The sequence below is a fragment of the Silurus meridionalis genome, chromosome 21 (genome assembly GCF_014805685.1).
Source record: "Silurus meridionalis isolate SWU-2019-XX chromosome 21, ASM1480568v1, whole genome shotgun sequence".
In the NCBI taxonomy this organism is placed as follows: Eukaryota; Metazoa; Chordata; class Actinopteri; order Siluriformes; family Siluridae; genus Silurus; species Silurus meridionalis.
This window is the reverse complement of record NC_060904.1, coordinates 685,101-702,088: the sequence shown is the minus strand read 5'-3', so window position 1 is coordinate 702,088 and position 16,988 is coordinate 685,101. Positions and strand designations below refer to the sequence as shown.

The 16,988-nt window shown below is 40.6% G+C and overlaps 1 protein-coding gene across 5 annotated transcripts in view; it reads right to left on the bottom strand.

Moving 5' to 3' along the window:
* Positions 1-16,693, bottom strand: part of cnksr2a (connector enhancer of kinase suppressor of Ras 2a) — a 63,180-nt gene extending 46,487 nt beyond the window's left edge. For all 5 annotated transcript variants that reach the window (XM_046833780.1, XM_046833782.1, XM_046833781.1 and 2 more), the window contains exons 1-2: positions 16,566-16,693; positions 4,994-5,157 (exon numbers count right to left, since the gene is read on the bottom strand). In XM_046833780.1, coding sequence (XP_046689736.1) covers positions 4,994-5,157; positions 16,566-16,629 — 228 coding nt within the window. In that variant the 5' untranslated portion in view covers positions 16,630-16,693. The remainder of the gene's footprint in view (positions 1-4,993; positions 5,158-16,565) is intronic.
* Between the last annotated feature and the right edge of the window lie 295 nt (positions 16,694-16,988).

The following is a 16,988-nucleotide window of genomic DNA, read 5'->3' as shown; positions in this document are numbered from 1 at the left end:
TTTACACTCACAGCTGATCATATTTACACCCCACACAGCTGATCATATTTACACCCTGCACAGCTGATCATATTTACACTATGAACAGCTGATCATATTTACACCCTGCACAGCTGATCATATTTACACCCCGCACAGCTGATCATATTTACACTATGAACAGCTGATCATATTTACACCCTGCAGAGTTGATCATATTTACACCCCACACAGCTAATCGTATTTACACCCTGCACAGCTGATCATATTTACACCCCACAGCTGATCATATTTTCACTGTGCACAGCTGATCATATTTACACCCCACACAGCTGATCATATTTACACCCCACAGCTGATCATATTTACACCCTGCACAGCTGATCATATTTACACTCTTACAGCTTATCATATTTACACCCCACACAGCTGATCATATTTACACCACACAGCTGATCATATTTACACCCCACAGCTGATCATATTTACACCCCACACAGCTGATCATATTTACACCCCACACAGCTGATCATATTACACCCGCACAGCTGATCATATTTACACACAGCTGATCATATTTACACCCCACACAGCTGATCATATTTACACCCCACAGCTGATCATATTTACACCCTGCACAGCTGATCATATTTACACCCCACAGCTGATCATATTTACACTCTTACAGCTGATCATATTTACACTCTTACAGCTGATCATATTTACACCCGCACAGCTGATCATATTTACACCTGCACAGCTGATCATATTTACACCCTGAACAGCTGATCATATTCCCTCTCTGCACAGCTGATCATATTTACACCCCGCACAGCTGATCATATTTACACCCCACAGCTGATCATATTTACACCCCACACAGCTGATCATATTTACACCCCACAGCTGATCATATTTACACCACAGCTGATCATATTTACACCCTGCACAGCTGATCATATTTACACCCTGCACAGCTGATCATATTTACACCCCGCACAGCTGATCATATTTACACCCTGCACAGCTGATCATATTACACCCGCACAGCTGATCATATTTACACCCTGCACAGCTGATCATATTTACACCACAGCTGATCATATTTACACCCCGCACAGCTGATCATATTTACACCTGCACAGCTGATCATGTTTACACTATGAACAGCTGATCATATTTACACCCTGCACAGCTGATCATATTTACACCTGCACAGCTGATCATATTTACACTATGAACAGCTGATCATATTTACACCCTGCAGAGTTGATCATATTTACACCCCACACAGCTAATCGTATTTACACCCTGCACAGCTGATCATATTTACACCCCACACAGCTGATCATATTTTCACCGTGCACAGCTGATCATATTTACACCCCACAGCTGATCATATTTACACCCCGCACAGCTGATCATATTTACACCCTGCACAGCTGATCATATTTACACTCTTACAGCTTATCATATTTACACACAGCTGATCATATTTACACCCCGCACAGCTGATCATATTTACACCCCGCACAGCTGATCATATTTACACCCCACACAGCTTATCATATATACACCCCACACAGCTTATCATATGTTCACCCTGCACTGCTGATCATATTTACACTCTTACAGCTGATCATATTTACACCCCACACAGCTGATCATATTAACACCCCACACAGCTGATCATATTTACACCCTGCACAGCTGATCATATTTACACCCCACACAGCTGATCATATTTACACTCTTACAGCTGATCATATTTACACTCTTACAGCTGATCATATTTACACCCCGCACAGCTGATCATATTTACACCCTGCACAGCTGATCATATTTACACCCTGAACAGCTGATCATATTCCCTCTCTGCACAGCTGATCATATTTACAGCCCGCACAGCTGATCCTATTTACACCCCACACAGCTGATCATATTTACACCCCGCACAGCTGATCATATTTACACTCTTACAGCTGATCATATTTACATTCTTACAGCTGATCATATTTACACCCTGCACAGCTGATCATATTTACACCCTGCACAGCTGATCATACTTACACCCCGCACAGCTGATCATATTTACACCCTGCACAGCTGATCATATTTACACCCCGCACAGCTGATCATATTTACACCCTGCACAGCTGATCATATTTACACTCTTACAGCTGATCATATTTACACCCCGCACAGCTGATCATATTTACACCCTGCACAGCTGATCATGTTTACACTATGAACAGCTGATCATATTTACACCCTGCACAGCTGATCATATTTACACCCCGCACAGCTGATCATATTTACACTATGAACAGCTGATCATATTTACACCCTGCACAGTTGATCATATTTACACCCCACACAGCTAATCGTATTTACACCCTGCACAGCTGATCATATTTACACCCCACACAGCTGATCATATTTTCACCGTGCACAGCTGATCATATTTACACCCCACACAGCTGATCATATTTACACCCTGCACAGCTGATCATATTTACACCCTGCACAGCTGATCATATTTAGCTGCGGGGTTCAATTACACAACAACAGTTTGACAAATTGGACAAACATCCAACTGAAGGTCTGCATGTGGAGTTCTGCAAAATGATCATAAAGGTGCACAGAAACACCACCAACAACAGATGCAGGGCAGAATTAGAGCCGATATCCACTTCTCCTAAACATCTAAAAAAGACACACACACACACACACACACACACACACACACACACACAAACACACACACACACACACACACACACACAAACACACCACCAACACACGCAAACACACCACCATCACACACAAACACACCAGTGACTCAGGATCAGATAAAACCCACAAACCCAATTAGAATGAACTAAATGACACGACCCCTAAAAGTGAAGATTCTGAGCTACTGGGAAACAGAAAGCAGCTCCAGAGTAAAATGGAGTGTTGTGTGGCCCTGAACAGACACTACAGCATGGCAGAGAACCTGAGCACGGGGTCTGATCCGAAACTGAGACACACCTTGATGAAGTACAGGCTCAGTGGACACGTCTGGCCGTGGAGACAAACAGGGAGACACACACAGTCCTGTCTGCCCACATTCAAACCCAAATCTTCACCAACATGCACCAGGGAGCACAGAGAGCTGCAGACTCACAGCCCACTTCACACACCCCTGCCACCGAGTGTGTGACCATGTCATCTAGTGTTTGCAACAAACACACACGCACACACACACACACACACACACACACACACACACACACACACACACACACACATTCATCTCTTTTTCTTTTCTTTCCACTTTTAATTTTTATTTTATTGATTATTATAGTATTTTATTTTTAGGTTTTTGAACTGTTCCTTTTATAACTTTTATAACTCTATAGTTTTTATATTGTTATTATAGTTATATTACAGTATATTATAGATTCTATACTATATTATATACAGTATTATTACAGAGTAAATTGATATTTCTGATGGTAATTTCTGTTATGTATCTGTATGTTCTATACTTTGGCAATACGAATGTCCATATTTGAATTGCCAATAAAGTAAGCTTTGAATTTAAAATCTTGAGAGAGAGAGAGAGAGAGAGAGAGAGAGAGAGAAAGAGAGAGAGAGAAAGAGCAATAGAGAGAGATAGAGGGAGTGATATATAGAGCGAAAGAGAGAGTGATAGAGAGAGTGATAGAGAAAGTGATATAGAGAGTGATAGAGAAAGTGATATAGAGAGTAATAGAGAGAGTGTAGAGAGAGTGATAGAGAGAGAGAGAAAGAGGTCTGTAGAGTTCACAACATCCTGAATGTCCACCTTATCACTAATCAGAGTGCACAACATCCTGATGGATCATTTTGAACTCAGGTTTGTGTGTATAGTAGTAGCACAGTATTTGCATGACATAATTAAACCTAAAGTCTATCTGGAACCTCAGCAGGCCTCCAAAGCTCCAGCACACTCATTTCAGCATCTGTGCAAACTTCCACTTCCTCCTGTCCTTCATCCCTCCATCTCTTTCTCAAAATCCTACTGTTTTCTTCCAGTCCCTGCACCAGATCTTCCTCAAAGCCTCGCAGTCACATGACCATGTTCCTCTGCTGTCACAGAACATAACAGAACGTTTTTCAGAGACAAAAAATAAATGTCTTATAATTAGCATCAAATTCAAGATTTAAAAACTGAAATATTTTTCATCATGGACGTCTTTTTTACACTGAAGCTTGTATTCATTTTTTTTCTCAGTCACTCTCATCACTTCAGGTCCCTCAGGTCCTCCTTCAGTGATTCCTACAATAACAGACTGTATATTTCACTTCTATCCCTTCAGTGATGTTCTACCTGAACCAATCCACATTTTAATCCCTTCATGAAGCCACATTCTCTGAAACATCAGTATTATAGAGAAGTGCAGTAGATCAGAGCTGCATCACACACAGGATCTCATACAGTCAGAATGAAAGTCATCACTAAAACAAGAAACCAAAGTAACCACGATGAAACACGTCTCCTTTCACTGGAGCCACAACTGCACCTTCACACACATCATCTCCAGCAGAAGCATTGATATTAATTACATTTTTGTAGTTTTCCGACCACAGAAACCCCTTGGGATTACAGTTTTCCTGGGAATTAGAAATGAAGGCAAATTGTTTGTTTTATGCAAAATCCACATCAAAGCTTAACAATTGTTCTGATCCATTTAACCAAAGGACGTGAAAATGCTGACATTACTGGATGCCTGCTAGAGGACCTTGGAGTCGTGAACTCGAAATCTAATTAATTTGAACAACAGCTTCATATTCATGTACAGTATTTGGAGCTCCAGGTGCCCACTGTTCATTCTGAAGGCTTTAAAGCAGATTTCTTTGTTGGCTTTGGGCACATTTCAGTGCTGGATCAGGTTTTTCCTAGTTTCCTAGTTCAGGCTCCTGCATACAGAGACATAAAGAGAGCTTTGTGTTGGAGACATGTGAATGCAGAGTTTAGCGTTCCTACCAGAGCACACAGCAGGTCCACAGCCTCAAGGATCAGCTCCTGGTGACCGATGCGTGACACACCCAGATCCTCCAGCTCCTGATGTGTGATACGGAGCAGCTGATCACCTCCAACCTTCTCTCGCTCAAAGTTCTTAATGTATTGCTGCAGACAGTCATCCAGTCCTGTGGAAAATAAACATGCACATTTAATATTGCTGTTTTGTGTGTGTGTATGTGTGTGTGTGTGTGTGTGTGTGACTGTGTGAATATTATCTATCTATCTATCTATCTATCTATCTATCTATCTATCTATCTATCTATCTATCTATCTATCTATCTGCCTGCCTGTCTGTCTGTCTGCCTGTCTGTCTGTCTGTCTGTCTGTCTGTCTGTCTGTCTGTCTGTCCATCTGCCCATCTTCAACACACACACTAATATATAAGTGTATTTAGTAAATGTATAGTATTTATATATTTATGAATTCCAGGAAGGTTCTAGATGAGCTGTGTGTGTGTGTGTGTGTGTGTGTGTGTGTGTGTGTGTGTGTGTGTGTGTGTGTGTGTGTGTGTGTGTGTGTGTGTGTGTGTGTGTGTGAGTAGAGAGTAAGTACTCTGAGCTCATACTGTATATTGATTTATCTTAAACCCAGTAAGAACTGATTTTTGCACAGCCTTTGGTTACACACACACACACACACACACAAACACACACACACACACACACTATATGAAAACATTCTAGAGATTCAGAACGTCAGAAATCAGAGTAGGGAGGGGCACAGGGTCCAAATGTGGTTCTGTAGATGACAAGTGTGTTTGAGTAAAACACACACACACACACGCACACACACACACACACACACACACACACACACATACCGGCAGACGGCATTTGTCAGCTCGTAGCATTCCTGTCAGTCTGTTTAATGCCTTCATATCTCCACCCCAACATATCGCCACGCCAACTGTTCATCCACCATAAGGCACGTCTCAGACGCCTCACTGTGTGTGTGTGTGTGTGTGTGTGTGTGTGTGTGTGTGTGTGTGTGTGTGTGTGTGTGTGTGTATAATTATTATTATTAGAGATCGCTCTCTTAGATGAACTTTTGAATTTATTAGTCAGTCTGTCAGTCTGTCTGTCTGTCTGTCTGTCTGTCTGTCTGTCTGTCTGTCTGTCTGTCTGTATAATTACTCCAGCAGAGAAGACTAGGCCTTCTGAAGATTCTAAAAGGCTTCTAAGCAGAACCATAATTTAGAAGCTGCAGCTGCAGTCTTCCTCCTTAAGAACCTGTAAAGAACCTCTAATCATCTAGACAGCACTGAGATAATGAAATGTGAAGCTTCTGTCAGATTTTGGATGTTCAAGGAGACAATGTTGAGCAGCAGTGAGTTCTTGCACACTCAAGGATAAAAAGGGTTCTTCTCAGAACTGTGTTAAAGTGATGTGCATTTAACTCCACTTCTGGTAGAGGTGTGAAGAGCATGATGATGAAGATGAGGAGGAATAGGAGGAGGAGGAGGAGGAGGAGGTGGAGGAGGAGAGGGATCTCCTGCTGAGGTTTTAATTAAATGTTTTGTCAAACACAGTGGCTGATTTATGGAGATTATAGTATTTCTGTTAGCAGGAAGTTAACGCGGTGAAAGTGAGAAATATTTTTTGTGGAACCAAGTAGGGAACCTGCTAATGAAGGTTCTATCTGTGGAACCAAGCGTTTATCTGTAGAACCATGTGTTCATCTGTAGAACCGTGTGTTCATTGACTGCTAATTGTGGCTGGTAGCATAAACCAGTTCAATGGACAGAAGCCGGTGGGATACAAGAGAGAAAAGAAAGAAGGAGAAAAAAACGATGTGAATCTGAATTTTTTAGTAGCAGTGAAGTAGAACACGGAGCGAGTAAACATTATTTATTTCTCTCTCAGGCACAAAACGCCTGAGACTGGAACATCCCTCTGCTCATGGCCAGGCATTATCTGATTAATTCCTCTGTGTGGTCTTTTATTAATGCAGCTGAGACATCATTTACCACTCTCTCACACACACACACACACACACACACACACACACACACACACACACACACACAATGCAGTAGTATTATAAAGTAAACACAAAGCATTATCTGTATTATAGAATCAAACCCAGCTATTCAGAAGCCACCAAGACAATGGGATGAAAAGAAAAGGAGGAAAGTGGGATGCAGGACATTTTCAGAACATCACCGAGACTCTTAAATCTAATGCTAAAGTTAACAAAGCGGTTATTGTGCTGAACGTTCTCTCGAACAAACACACCAGGATCAAATCTCAACATATTTTACAGTCTATTATCAAAGAAAGATCAAAAAAACTTTTAACTTCTTTTGCGAATACCAAGAGGAGAAGAAGCTACAGCAGCTTCCTGCAGTACAGCAGGAACATCTTCATGGCCTTCACATGCTATCTGAGAGTACAAAGCAGCATCAGAAAGCAGACCCATGAGAAATGAGAGGGTAGAAACCTGAAATGCGATATGGAGAAGCTCCAACATGTCCAAGTAAGAGTGAGAGAGAGAACGTCAGTTCAGTGAGCACTGAGCTCACCATGTGGGATACATATCACAACTCATCTCAAATGCTCATTGATACAACTCTGTTCCAACATCTCCTCAGCTCCTCATGCTCTCTGTAAACCATCCACTTAGTCCTCATCTCACACCTCAGGAACGTATGTATATATTTCTCACATTAACATCTAACACCATGTCCACATTAACATCTAACACCATGTCCACCATGTCCACATTAACATCTAACACCATGTCCACCATGTCCACATTAACATCTAACACCATGTCCACATTAACATCTAACACCATGTCCACCATGTCCACATTAACATCTAACACCATGTCCACATTAACATCTAACACCATGTCCACCATGTCCACATTAACATCTAACACCATGTCCACATTAACATCTAACACCATGTCCACATTAACATCTAACACCATGTCCACATTAACATCTAACACCATGTCCACCATGTCCACATTAACATCTAACACCATGTCCACCATGTCCACATTAACATCTAACACCATGTCCACATTAACATCTAACACCATGTCCACATTAACATCTAACACCATGTCCACATTAACATCTAACACCATGTCCACCATGTCCACATTAACATCTAACACCATGTCCACATTAACATCTAACACCATGTCCACCATGTCCACATTAACATCTAACACCATGTCCACATTAACATCTAACACCATGTCCACATTAACATCTAACACCATGTCCACCATGTCCACATTAACATCTAACACCATGTCCACATTTTTTTCCACAATTTCATTTAAACAAATAAAATTCAATACAAATAATTTTTTCCAAACTCAAGCAGTTTATTTATGTGTCTCAATATTTAACAATTTTAATAATTCATTATGTAATTAAACATCATAAATATAAATATTGAATTTTTATTTAAAACATTTTTATTTCAATATTTTGTTTATTTAATTTATTTAGTTTGTTTATTTTTGGTTTTATAAATGCACTGGAAATAATAATAATTATTATTATTATTATAACTCTTATATTTATTACTTTTTTAAAGCTTTTTCCTGCACAGGGGCAGTGTCATGACGCAAAGTGGATGCAAGTGCAGAATTATATTATCTACATAAATATAAATTAAACAAATTATATATTAATATATTATTATAATAATAATTGTAATAAACAATACATCAATAAAAAAACAAACGTGTGTCAAAAAACTAATTTTAATATATATTTATTGAAAATAAAATATTGAATTATGAATGAAATTATTTTTATTTTTTAAATGATTTTTGACTGTAGTAAGTCTCACGTGTGGAATAAATCTACAGTGTAATTAATAATAAAATAAACAACAACAAATATATATATATATATATTTAATATACATATTTAGATCAAGAAAGATTCTGTCCTACATGTTGTCGTGTTGTTGAGGTGTGTGTGTGTGTGTGTGTGTGTGTGTGTGTGTGTGTGTGTGTGTGTGTGTGTTTCAGTCTGTACAGTGACTCACTCACTTTACTCCCACCAACACACATAAACACACTGTTTTACACACTCACACCAGAGGGAAAAAACACTATGGGCCAAACCTCACACCCACATGCCTGTGTGTGTATAAATATATATATATATATATATATATATATATATATATATATATATATATATATATATATATATATATATATATGTGTGTGTGTGTGTGTGTGTGTGTGTGTGTGTGTGTGTGTGTGTGTGTGTGTGTGTGTGTGTGTGCTTTAACATACAGAGCTATTTCATCCTCCCTTTTCTTGATCTGTGTTTCAGTTTCAGCTGGAAAAAGAAAGGAAATAAAATTTTCCGCTGTTTTAATATGCTTTAAAAAATGTACTCCTTATTTAGAACTTGGTTCTAGTTCAGCCCGACCCGTCCCAGCTCAGTACAGCCCGTTCTAGCCCAGTATAGCCCAGTACAGTCTAATCTATCCAGCCCAGTCCAGCCCACTGTAGTCTAGTCTAGTCTAGTCTAATCTATCCAGCCCAGTCCAGCCCAGTGTAGTCTAGTCTAGTCTAGTCTAATCCTTCCAGCCCAGTCCAGCCCACTGTAGTCTAGTCTAGTCTAATCTATCCAGCCCAGTCCAGCCCAGTCTAGTCTAGTCTAGTCTAGTCTAATCTATCCAGCCCAGTCCAGCCCACTGTAGTCTAGGCTCCAGTTTCTTTTAGTTTGCGATAAAGCCGACCTGTGTTTAGCAGAAGCAGCATTGGTTCTAAATATAGTTTTATATAAACCTCAGAGCTGAGAACTGCAAAACAAATAAACTGGCACACACACACACACACACACACACACACACACACACACACACACACACCACATGTCACATGAAATATGATAGTGTAATGTACACACCCTGGTCAAGCCCGGAATATTCAAAATACATTGGCATACGTGTGTGTGTGTGTGTGTGTGTGTGTGTGTGTGTGTGGGTGGGTGGGTGGGTGGGTGTGTTCACGTTGCAACGTTAAATACTATAACACTTGCCACAATCGTCGCAGAGTTGCATCATAATCCTTCTAATAAATCTCCTTCCAGACGAATCTGCTGATAAACTGATGTATTTGTTCTACATTTTCTAATAACGATAATATTAACATAAACACCTTGTTTTTATTACCTAATGAGGACCCAGAATAAGCTCTGTGGGACATATTATATTCCTCAACAATTTATATATATTTTTAAAAACCTGAATGATGAACAGCTTCTTAGTTTGAAGTTCAAGGTGCATTTCTGTGTATCTTTGCATTTATTTAGACAGTAATAATGAAGTTAGTAATGTGGTCAAAAATGAGGTCCTCATGAGGTTAGAAAAACAAATGCGTGTAAAGACAAAATCACTTCTGATCTCGCTGAGCTTCACAGTGTTTTGTATCACAATCGCTGACACTGGAGACTCCTTCCATATGCTGAAAATTTCACCACATCCAAATCTGTCACTTTACATGTCCCTGTGAATGAGCTGTCACTATGGAAACGATAATGTATTAGAAAGAGGGCGTTAATATAAACCTAACTACTGTCAGAGCTGCACACACACACACACACACACACACACACACACACACACACACACACACAGTGCCAGCAAGTCACCAACAAATGTTCCATTCCAGCTCTTCCAGGATTAACACACACACACTTACACACACTTACACACACACACACACACACACATACACACACTTGCTCATATGAAGTCCTAAAGCAAAGACAAATGTTCCACATCTGCTGCTGTAAATATTTTCATTCTCCGAGCTGAAGCTTTGGTTCACTGGTCACTGACTCGTGGTGAACGTTCTCCTCCATGCAGAGTCAAACACAGCTCAGCTTCATCTGTTCATCTTTCATTCCTTTCATTTTTATTACCTCACTCAGGAGGATATCATTAGTGTCACATCTCAAAACCATTTGAGATTCGATTCTAGAATTGCCCCCATTAAGTTTACAGCAAGGTCAAATGTATGACGCATGTTTTCAGGCGTAGGAATTAATAAGAGGAACGACAAGACTTCTGTAGGACAGTGGTGTGCGGTCAGGACCAGTAAATCTTCTCTGCTGGTCTAAACAATATCAGAAGCACTGACCTACATTTACACCCCAAACTCTAATATTTGTTCCATGAAATTGTATTAATTTATTCCCATCAGTTTCTTCTCTTCATGTGGTAGTGTTTCTCTCGGCTGCACTGCTTCAGTACGTGTATGTGGATGTTAGATTTTTGTCCAATCAGATTTCAGCCTCTATGTGCTGCCATGTGAATCTAATCTGCTCAGAGCCTTCAGAATCAGTACTGCTGGACTTTTACCATAGAGAATATTACCAATCAGATTTCAGATTCTCCTCACAGGGCAGCTCACTGGCCCAGAAACGCGTCAGCATTGTTCCGTCCTCTGATTGGTTGGTCAGAGGGAAACTGTTACAGCCAAGTTTGACTGGTAAAACACGTGTGTAGCTCTCCACACGCTAATACAGTTAGACTTTTTTACACCTACGGAGGAAGAGAAATTGATTTGGTCTCAGACATACTTAAAAATCCATTTGGAAGAAAAGCGAGACATGGTGAGGAGGTCGTCCAACCCTGAAGCTAGCTAGATTGTCTCAGCCCGGGAAAGGGTTTGATCTCCACTTCCAGACCAGTGAATACGAGCGGTACCACTGGATTATAGCCTCTGGGGGGCGCTGTATGAGTCTGTGTCCATGGTGAGTAAGTTGTATTTTATTTACATTTTCATGTTTTTATAATGTTATTAGACAAATATTGATCCTGATCTGCTCCAGATGATGTAGGTGCACAGTTGCGGTGGTAGTTTAAAGGCTTGGAGCTTGCTCTGGTCTCCACTGAAGGCCCAGGTACCAAATGCACGGCCCGCCACTGCTGTAGGATAAACACTTTTAAAAAACTTGGAGACTCTTCTGTCTTCAATGTAGTTTGTTCTCTACCAAGTTCTTGGTTCTTCAAGGAACCAATGTATTTAAACTGAGATCAGTATAAAGCCAGATGGGGCATTCACACTTAATCTGAACATCCTTCGGATGTCTGGTTTTAAGCATTGGGAACCGTAAGAATCCCCTTCCCCAACATTCCAACAGAAGAAACAGTAACTAATGTGACATAATCATCCAATACGCTTCTGCTGAATCTCAGATCAACCAGGGTTCCGTTTTCCTGCTTCACACAACATTAACGTTCACTTTGATATTTATAATATTTACGTTTATCTTAAATATTTAGGTTTTATCTGAAGTTTTATCATTCAGAGTATCACAATAATGGTTTCAGTCTCTCAGGACAGTGTTCTTTCATTTCTGCCAGAACCCTTCTTGTGTTCCCCTGAAACCCAGAGCTTTCACCTCACGCTCTTCTCCTCCGTATGAATTTCAATCAGACCTCCTGCTCTTGCGTTCTATAGAACAAAAGAACAAGTGAGTAGGAGGCCCTGAAAACCCTGAGCGACAAAACCATGACTAGAAGCCTGAGGGACGGTCGAGAGGAGGAGGAGGAAGAGGAGGAGGACAAGGAGGGTCTGTTTTCCTAGAGGAGGGACGCTCTTCTTCTTCTAAATCTGAATGTGTTCTCAAGACCACTAACGGTTTCTTCTCCGTTCTGTGCCTCTCTTTTTTTCCTTCTCTCTCTTCCCGACGTATTTATCCCAGTGTGACATGTCTGATCTCAAGTTCTGCTGCTGTGTGGTGATTAAAGTGCATCAGCGTCCTCACTGTTCTCATTAAACCCCACGCAGCGTCCGGTTCCTCTCCTCCACCTCCACCTGCGCGTTCCAGTGCTTATTAAATACTGAAGCAGACGAGGGTCATAAGGTATAAAAAGCTCCATCACTCCATTCGGTTCTTTACAGCTCTTAGAGAACCCGTAAAAGGTCCAGTAGAACCCTCTTTTAGAAGCCTACAGACTCATAGATTTGTGGAGATTAATTCAGCTACAAGGATGTTAGTAAAGTCAGGTACTGATGTAGATGAGAAGGTGAGGAGGACTGAGGTTCAGTCAGTGTTCACATTCATCCTAAAGGTGTTCAATAAAGTTGAAGCTCTAAAGCAGGAGATATTCCACATCTTCCAACCCAAGTAAAGCAGATCTTTTTGGAGCTGGATTTGTGCACAGGAACATTGTCATGCTGGAACAGGTTTTGGCGTCCTAGTTCATGTGAAGGCACAATTTCATGCTACTGCATCCAGAGATGTCCTGTACAATTGTGTGTCTACAAAAATTTGGAGAAGAACCAGATAAAGCTAGAAAAGTTCGGTGTTCTAAAACTTCCAGCCATATAGTGTATGTTCTACATAAAATTCTACAAAGTGTTTGTTCTCTTCTTCTTTGTTTTATTCATCCAAGTAGAAACCTAAATTGTGGTTAAGTTATCAAATTTCTATCACAGTATGATACACAGATTCTTCAGTGGTTCTTCAGTTTTTACTCAAGAATCCTGAGATCTGCTTTACCAAAGAATCTGCTTAATATAAAGATTTCTGAGTGGGATCATCTGTAGGAAGCTTTAAGCCTTTCATTATACTAATTATAAACTAGATCTTTGGTTTTAAATCCTTAAACTTTGTGTAGAACCTGTCAAAAATCTGAGGGATCTGAGAGGAGCGATTCATGGAAGAGAATGAAGAATTAATTATACAATGAACCCTTAAAGAACCGCTTTGTGGAAAGCAGGAGGCTTCATAACTTCATAATCCTGTTCTCTAAGAGAACCTTCGAGAAACTCTTAGTTTAAAGGTGCATTTAGTGTGCAATCGTGCCATTTGGAACCAATCAGTCATCTGTGATATTTCTAACTACACCCACACATCCTTTTTTGGTTCCCTTAGTAACCCTTAGAAACCAAGGTGTTCTCTCAGAGCAAATCCTTAAAGAAGATCTAGCAGGAAAATGTTCCTCATCCACAGGAGCGAGAGTTTAGGAGGTAGAAGACGTAGCATTTCGGTGCTGGTCCTGTCGTCCTGGTTAAGTAACGTTGCGCTGTCTGAGTGTGTGATGTATAAGCTCAAGGCTGAACACGACACACACACACACACACACACACACACACACACACACACACACACACTGAACTCTCGAGCACACAGCGGCTGTCTGACTCACACACTCCAACCCATTATGTGTCACAGACGCACAACTTGTTCATAGCATCCAACAATGGCTTCTTCATCACAACAACACAAACCTCTCTCCTTCTCTCTCCTTCTCTCTCTCTACCTCCATCACTCTCTTTCCTTTTCTCTCCATCCCTCTCTTCCTCTCTCCCTCTTTTCCCTTTATTTCACTTGCTCCCTCTGAGAGCTTTTCATCATCATACTTTCAACATGGCGATGGGGATGAAATACAATGCTTTTATTTATGTTGAGACACACACACACACACACACACACACACACACACACACACACACACACACACACACACACACACACACACACACACACACACACACACACACACACACACACACACACACACACTCTCAGAAAGAGAGACCACTCTACCATTCAAAATATTCCTAAATAATTCTGTTTTTCTTAATCAGTAAGTGCTTTTTACAGTTCAGGTAGCAGTGGATTCACACTGGACACCCAAAACACACACAAACACACACACACACACACACACACACACACACACACACACACACACACACACTTTTAGAGTCGCACAGGTTTTTTCTGAAGTGCGTGAAAACTGGAGGTACCAGCGGGACCCCAGAGAGACATCACATGTATAACAGGGCTTTAGTGGTGAATGTGTGAATGTGTGTATCCTGGGAAATTCCCAGAATTCTTATTAACCCATTTTTTATCTAATTTAACATTAGTACTCGTTTTCTACGATTCAGAGTGGTGTTGCATCCAGAGTCAATTCAAGGAATACTGGGAATACAGCCTGGCCCCCCCCCACACACACACACACACACACACACACACACACACACACATCACATGCATATCGGGTCTTTAATTGTGTACAAGTGTGTGCCTGGAAATTCCCACATCACCGACACGAAACCTGAAAAACACCGATACATCATCACCTACTGGGAAAAAGGCTTCTCCCTAATGCAGGCCTGGTGCTTTAGAGTAAAATACGTGAGCGCATCTACCCACACACACACACACACACACACACACACACACATGCACACGCACACACACACACACACACACACACACACACATGCACACACACACACACACACACACACACACACACACACACATGCACACACACACAGCAGGAGTGTGGGTGTCTTGCTCCAGGCTTTAGCTCTGAACTGTCACCATCTTTCTCACCTGTTTTTTTCACAGATGCAATGACTGTGACTGTGTCTCACACACACACATACACACACACACACACACAAACACACACACACACACACACAGCTGACCACGACTTTTTCACAGCTAGTTTTTAAAAGCATTTTGATAATGCAACCGGTCTCATGACATTACATGAAAAAAACAGAAAGCATCAATATGCCTCACTCTGGTCTTTACCAAACACAACACAATTATCAAGTAGCTAATTAATAACCGTTGTAAGATTCGGCTTTACGCCTCGAAAATACTATCAATACGTCATAAAAATAGATGTAACTGGTCACATATATAATCATCGGTTATCTTCAGGTATTTAAATAAAACCGATGACTTTTTATTCCATTAAGATGAAAATTAGATTCAATTAGACTCTTTACTTTAAATTTTATATAAATTCATTTCATTATAATACTTAATTAATCAAACTAATGTTCATATTTTGGATTTTATTATATATTTAATAGATTATTAATTTTATTATTATTAGTAGTAATATAATTATTATTGTCTTTATTATTATAAAAAAATCTGATGAAGCTGAATAAATAAAGTAGTTTAATGTAATTATTCTTTTTGTTCTGCGCAAAATCTGAATAACTGGATTTTTTCAACTTTATTCAAAAATGTTAAAATAAAAAAATGGCAAAAAAAAATGTACTTTTATTTTTGTGAGATTTTGTGAAATCGTAAATGTGTTTATACTGAGACCGTCGAGATTCCCAGGTATTTCCTGAGTTAATCCAGGAGAAAAGGGAGGAAGAGGAGGAAGAGGAAGAGGCTGATGTTCTTTGAAGGTTAATAAACATATTTAAGTCTGTCCTAATTAAACGTCTAGGGCTCGTTTTGTTCTCACCTCGAACTGGCCACGCCCACTCACGTGAACGGCGGTGAGCTATTGCGTAATTTGCACGCAAACTGAGCGGATGTTTAACTTTTCACCTGCGGACTGCGGGAGCGCGCATGTCCTCTAATGACTGTTTATTTATTATTTTAATTAAGTCGAGTGTGAGACAGCAGTGAGAGAGAGAAGAAACCTGATGGTGGAAGTGTTTCCCATGACACAACCATCTCACACCTGTTCACACACCGACATCACACACAGGAACGCGACCCATCACACACCACCGAGCGGAATTGACCTCCAGTGCTTACCTTTCATCCAGTCCACCACCTGACTGGGGCTCCATTTGCTCACAGGTTCCATGACGAGGGCCATCAGGAAACTTTCTCTTCTCCGTGCGTGATGTGCAGGAAGAGAAGATAGAGACTGAGTGTGTGTGTGTGTGTGTGTGTGTATGTGTGTGTGTGTGTGTGAGAGAGAGAGAGAGAGAGAGAGAGAGAGGGGATTCCGTTAATGTTTCGGTTCCGGATCACCTCGGAACCGGCTCAGTGTCCGCGACGCTTCGGTTTCATGACAGCGTGGAGAGTGCGTATCTCATCTCATCTCATCTTATCTCATCTCATCACACTGACAACACCTCCTTCCACCTCTCATTTTATCTCATCTCATCTCTTCCCCTCTGCGTTTGTCTTTTTTGAGGTGATAATCCGGAACGCGCAGAAGAACACCGCTTC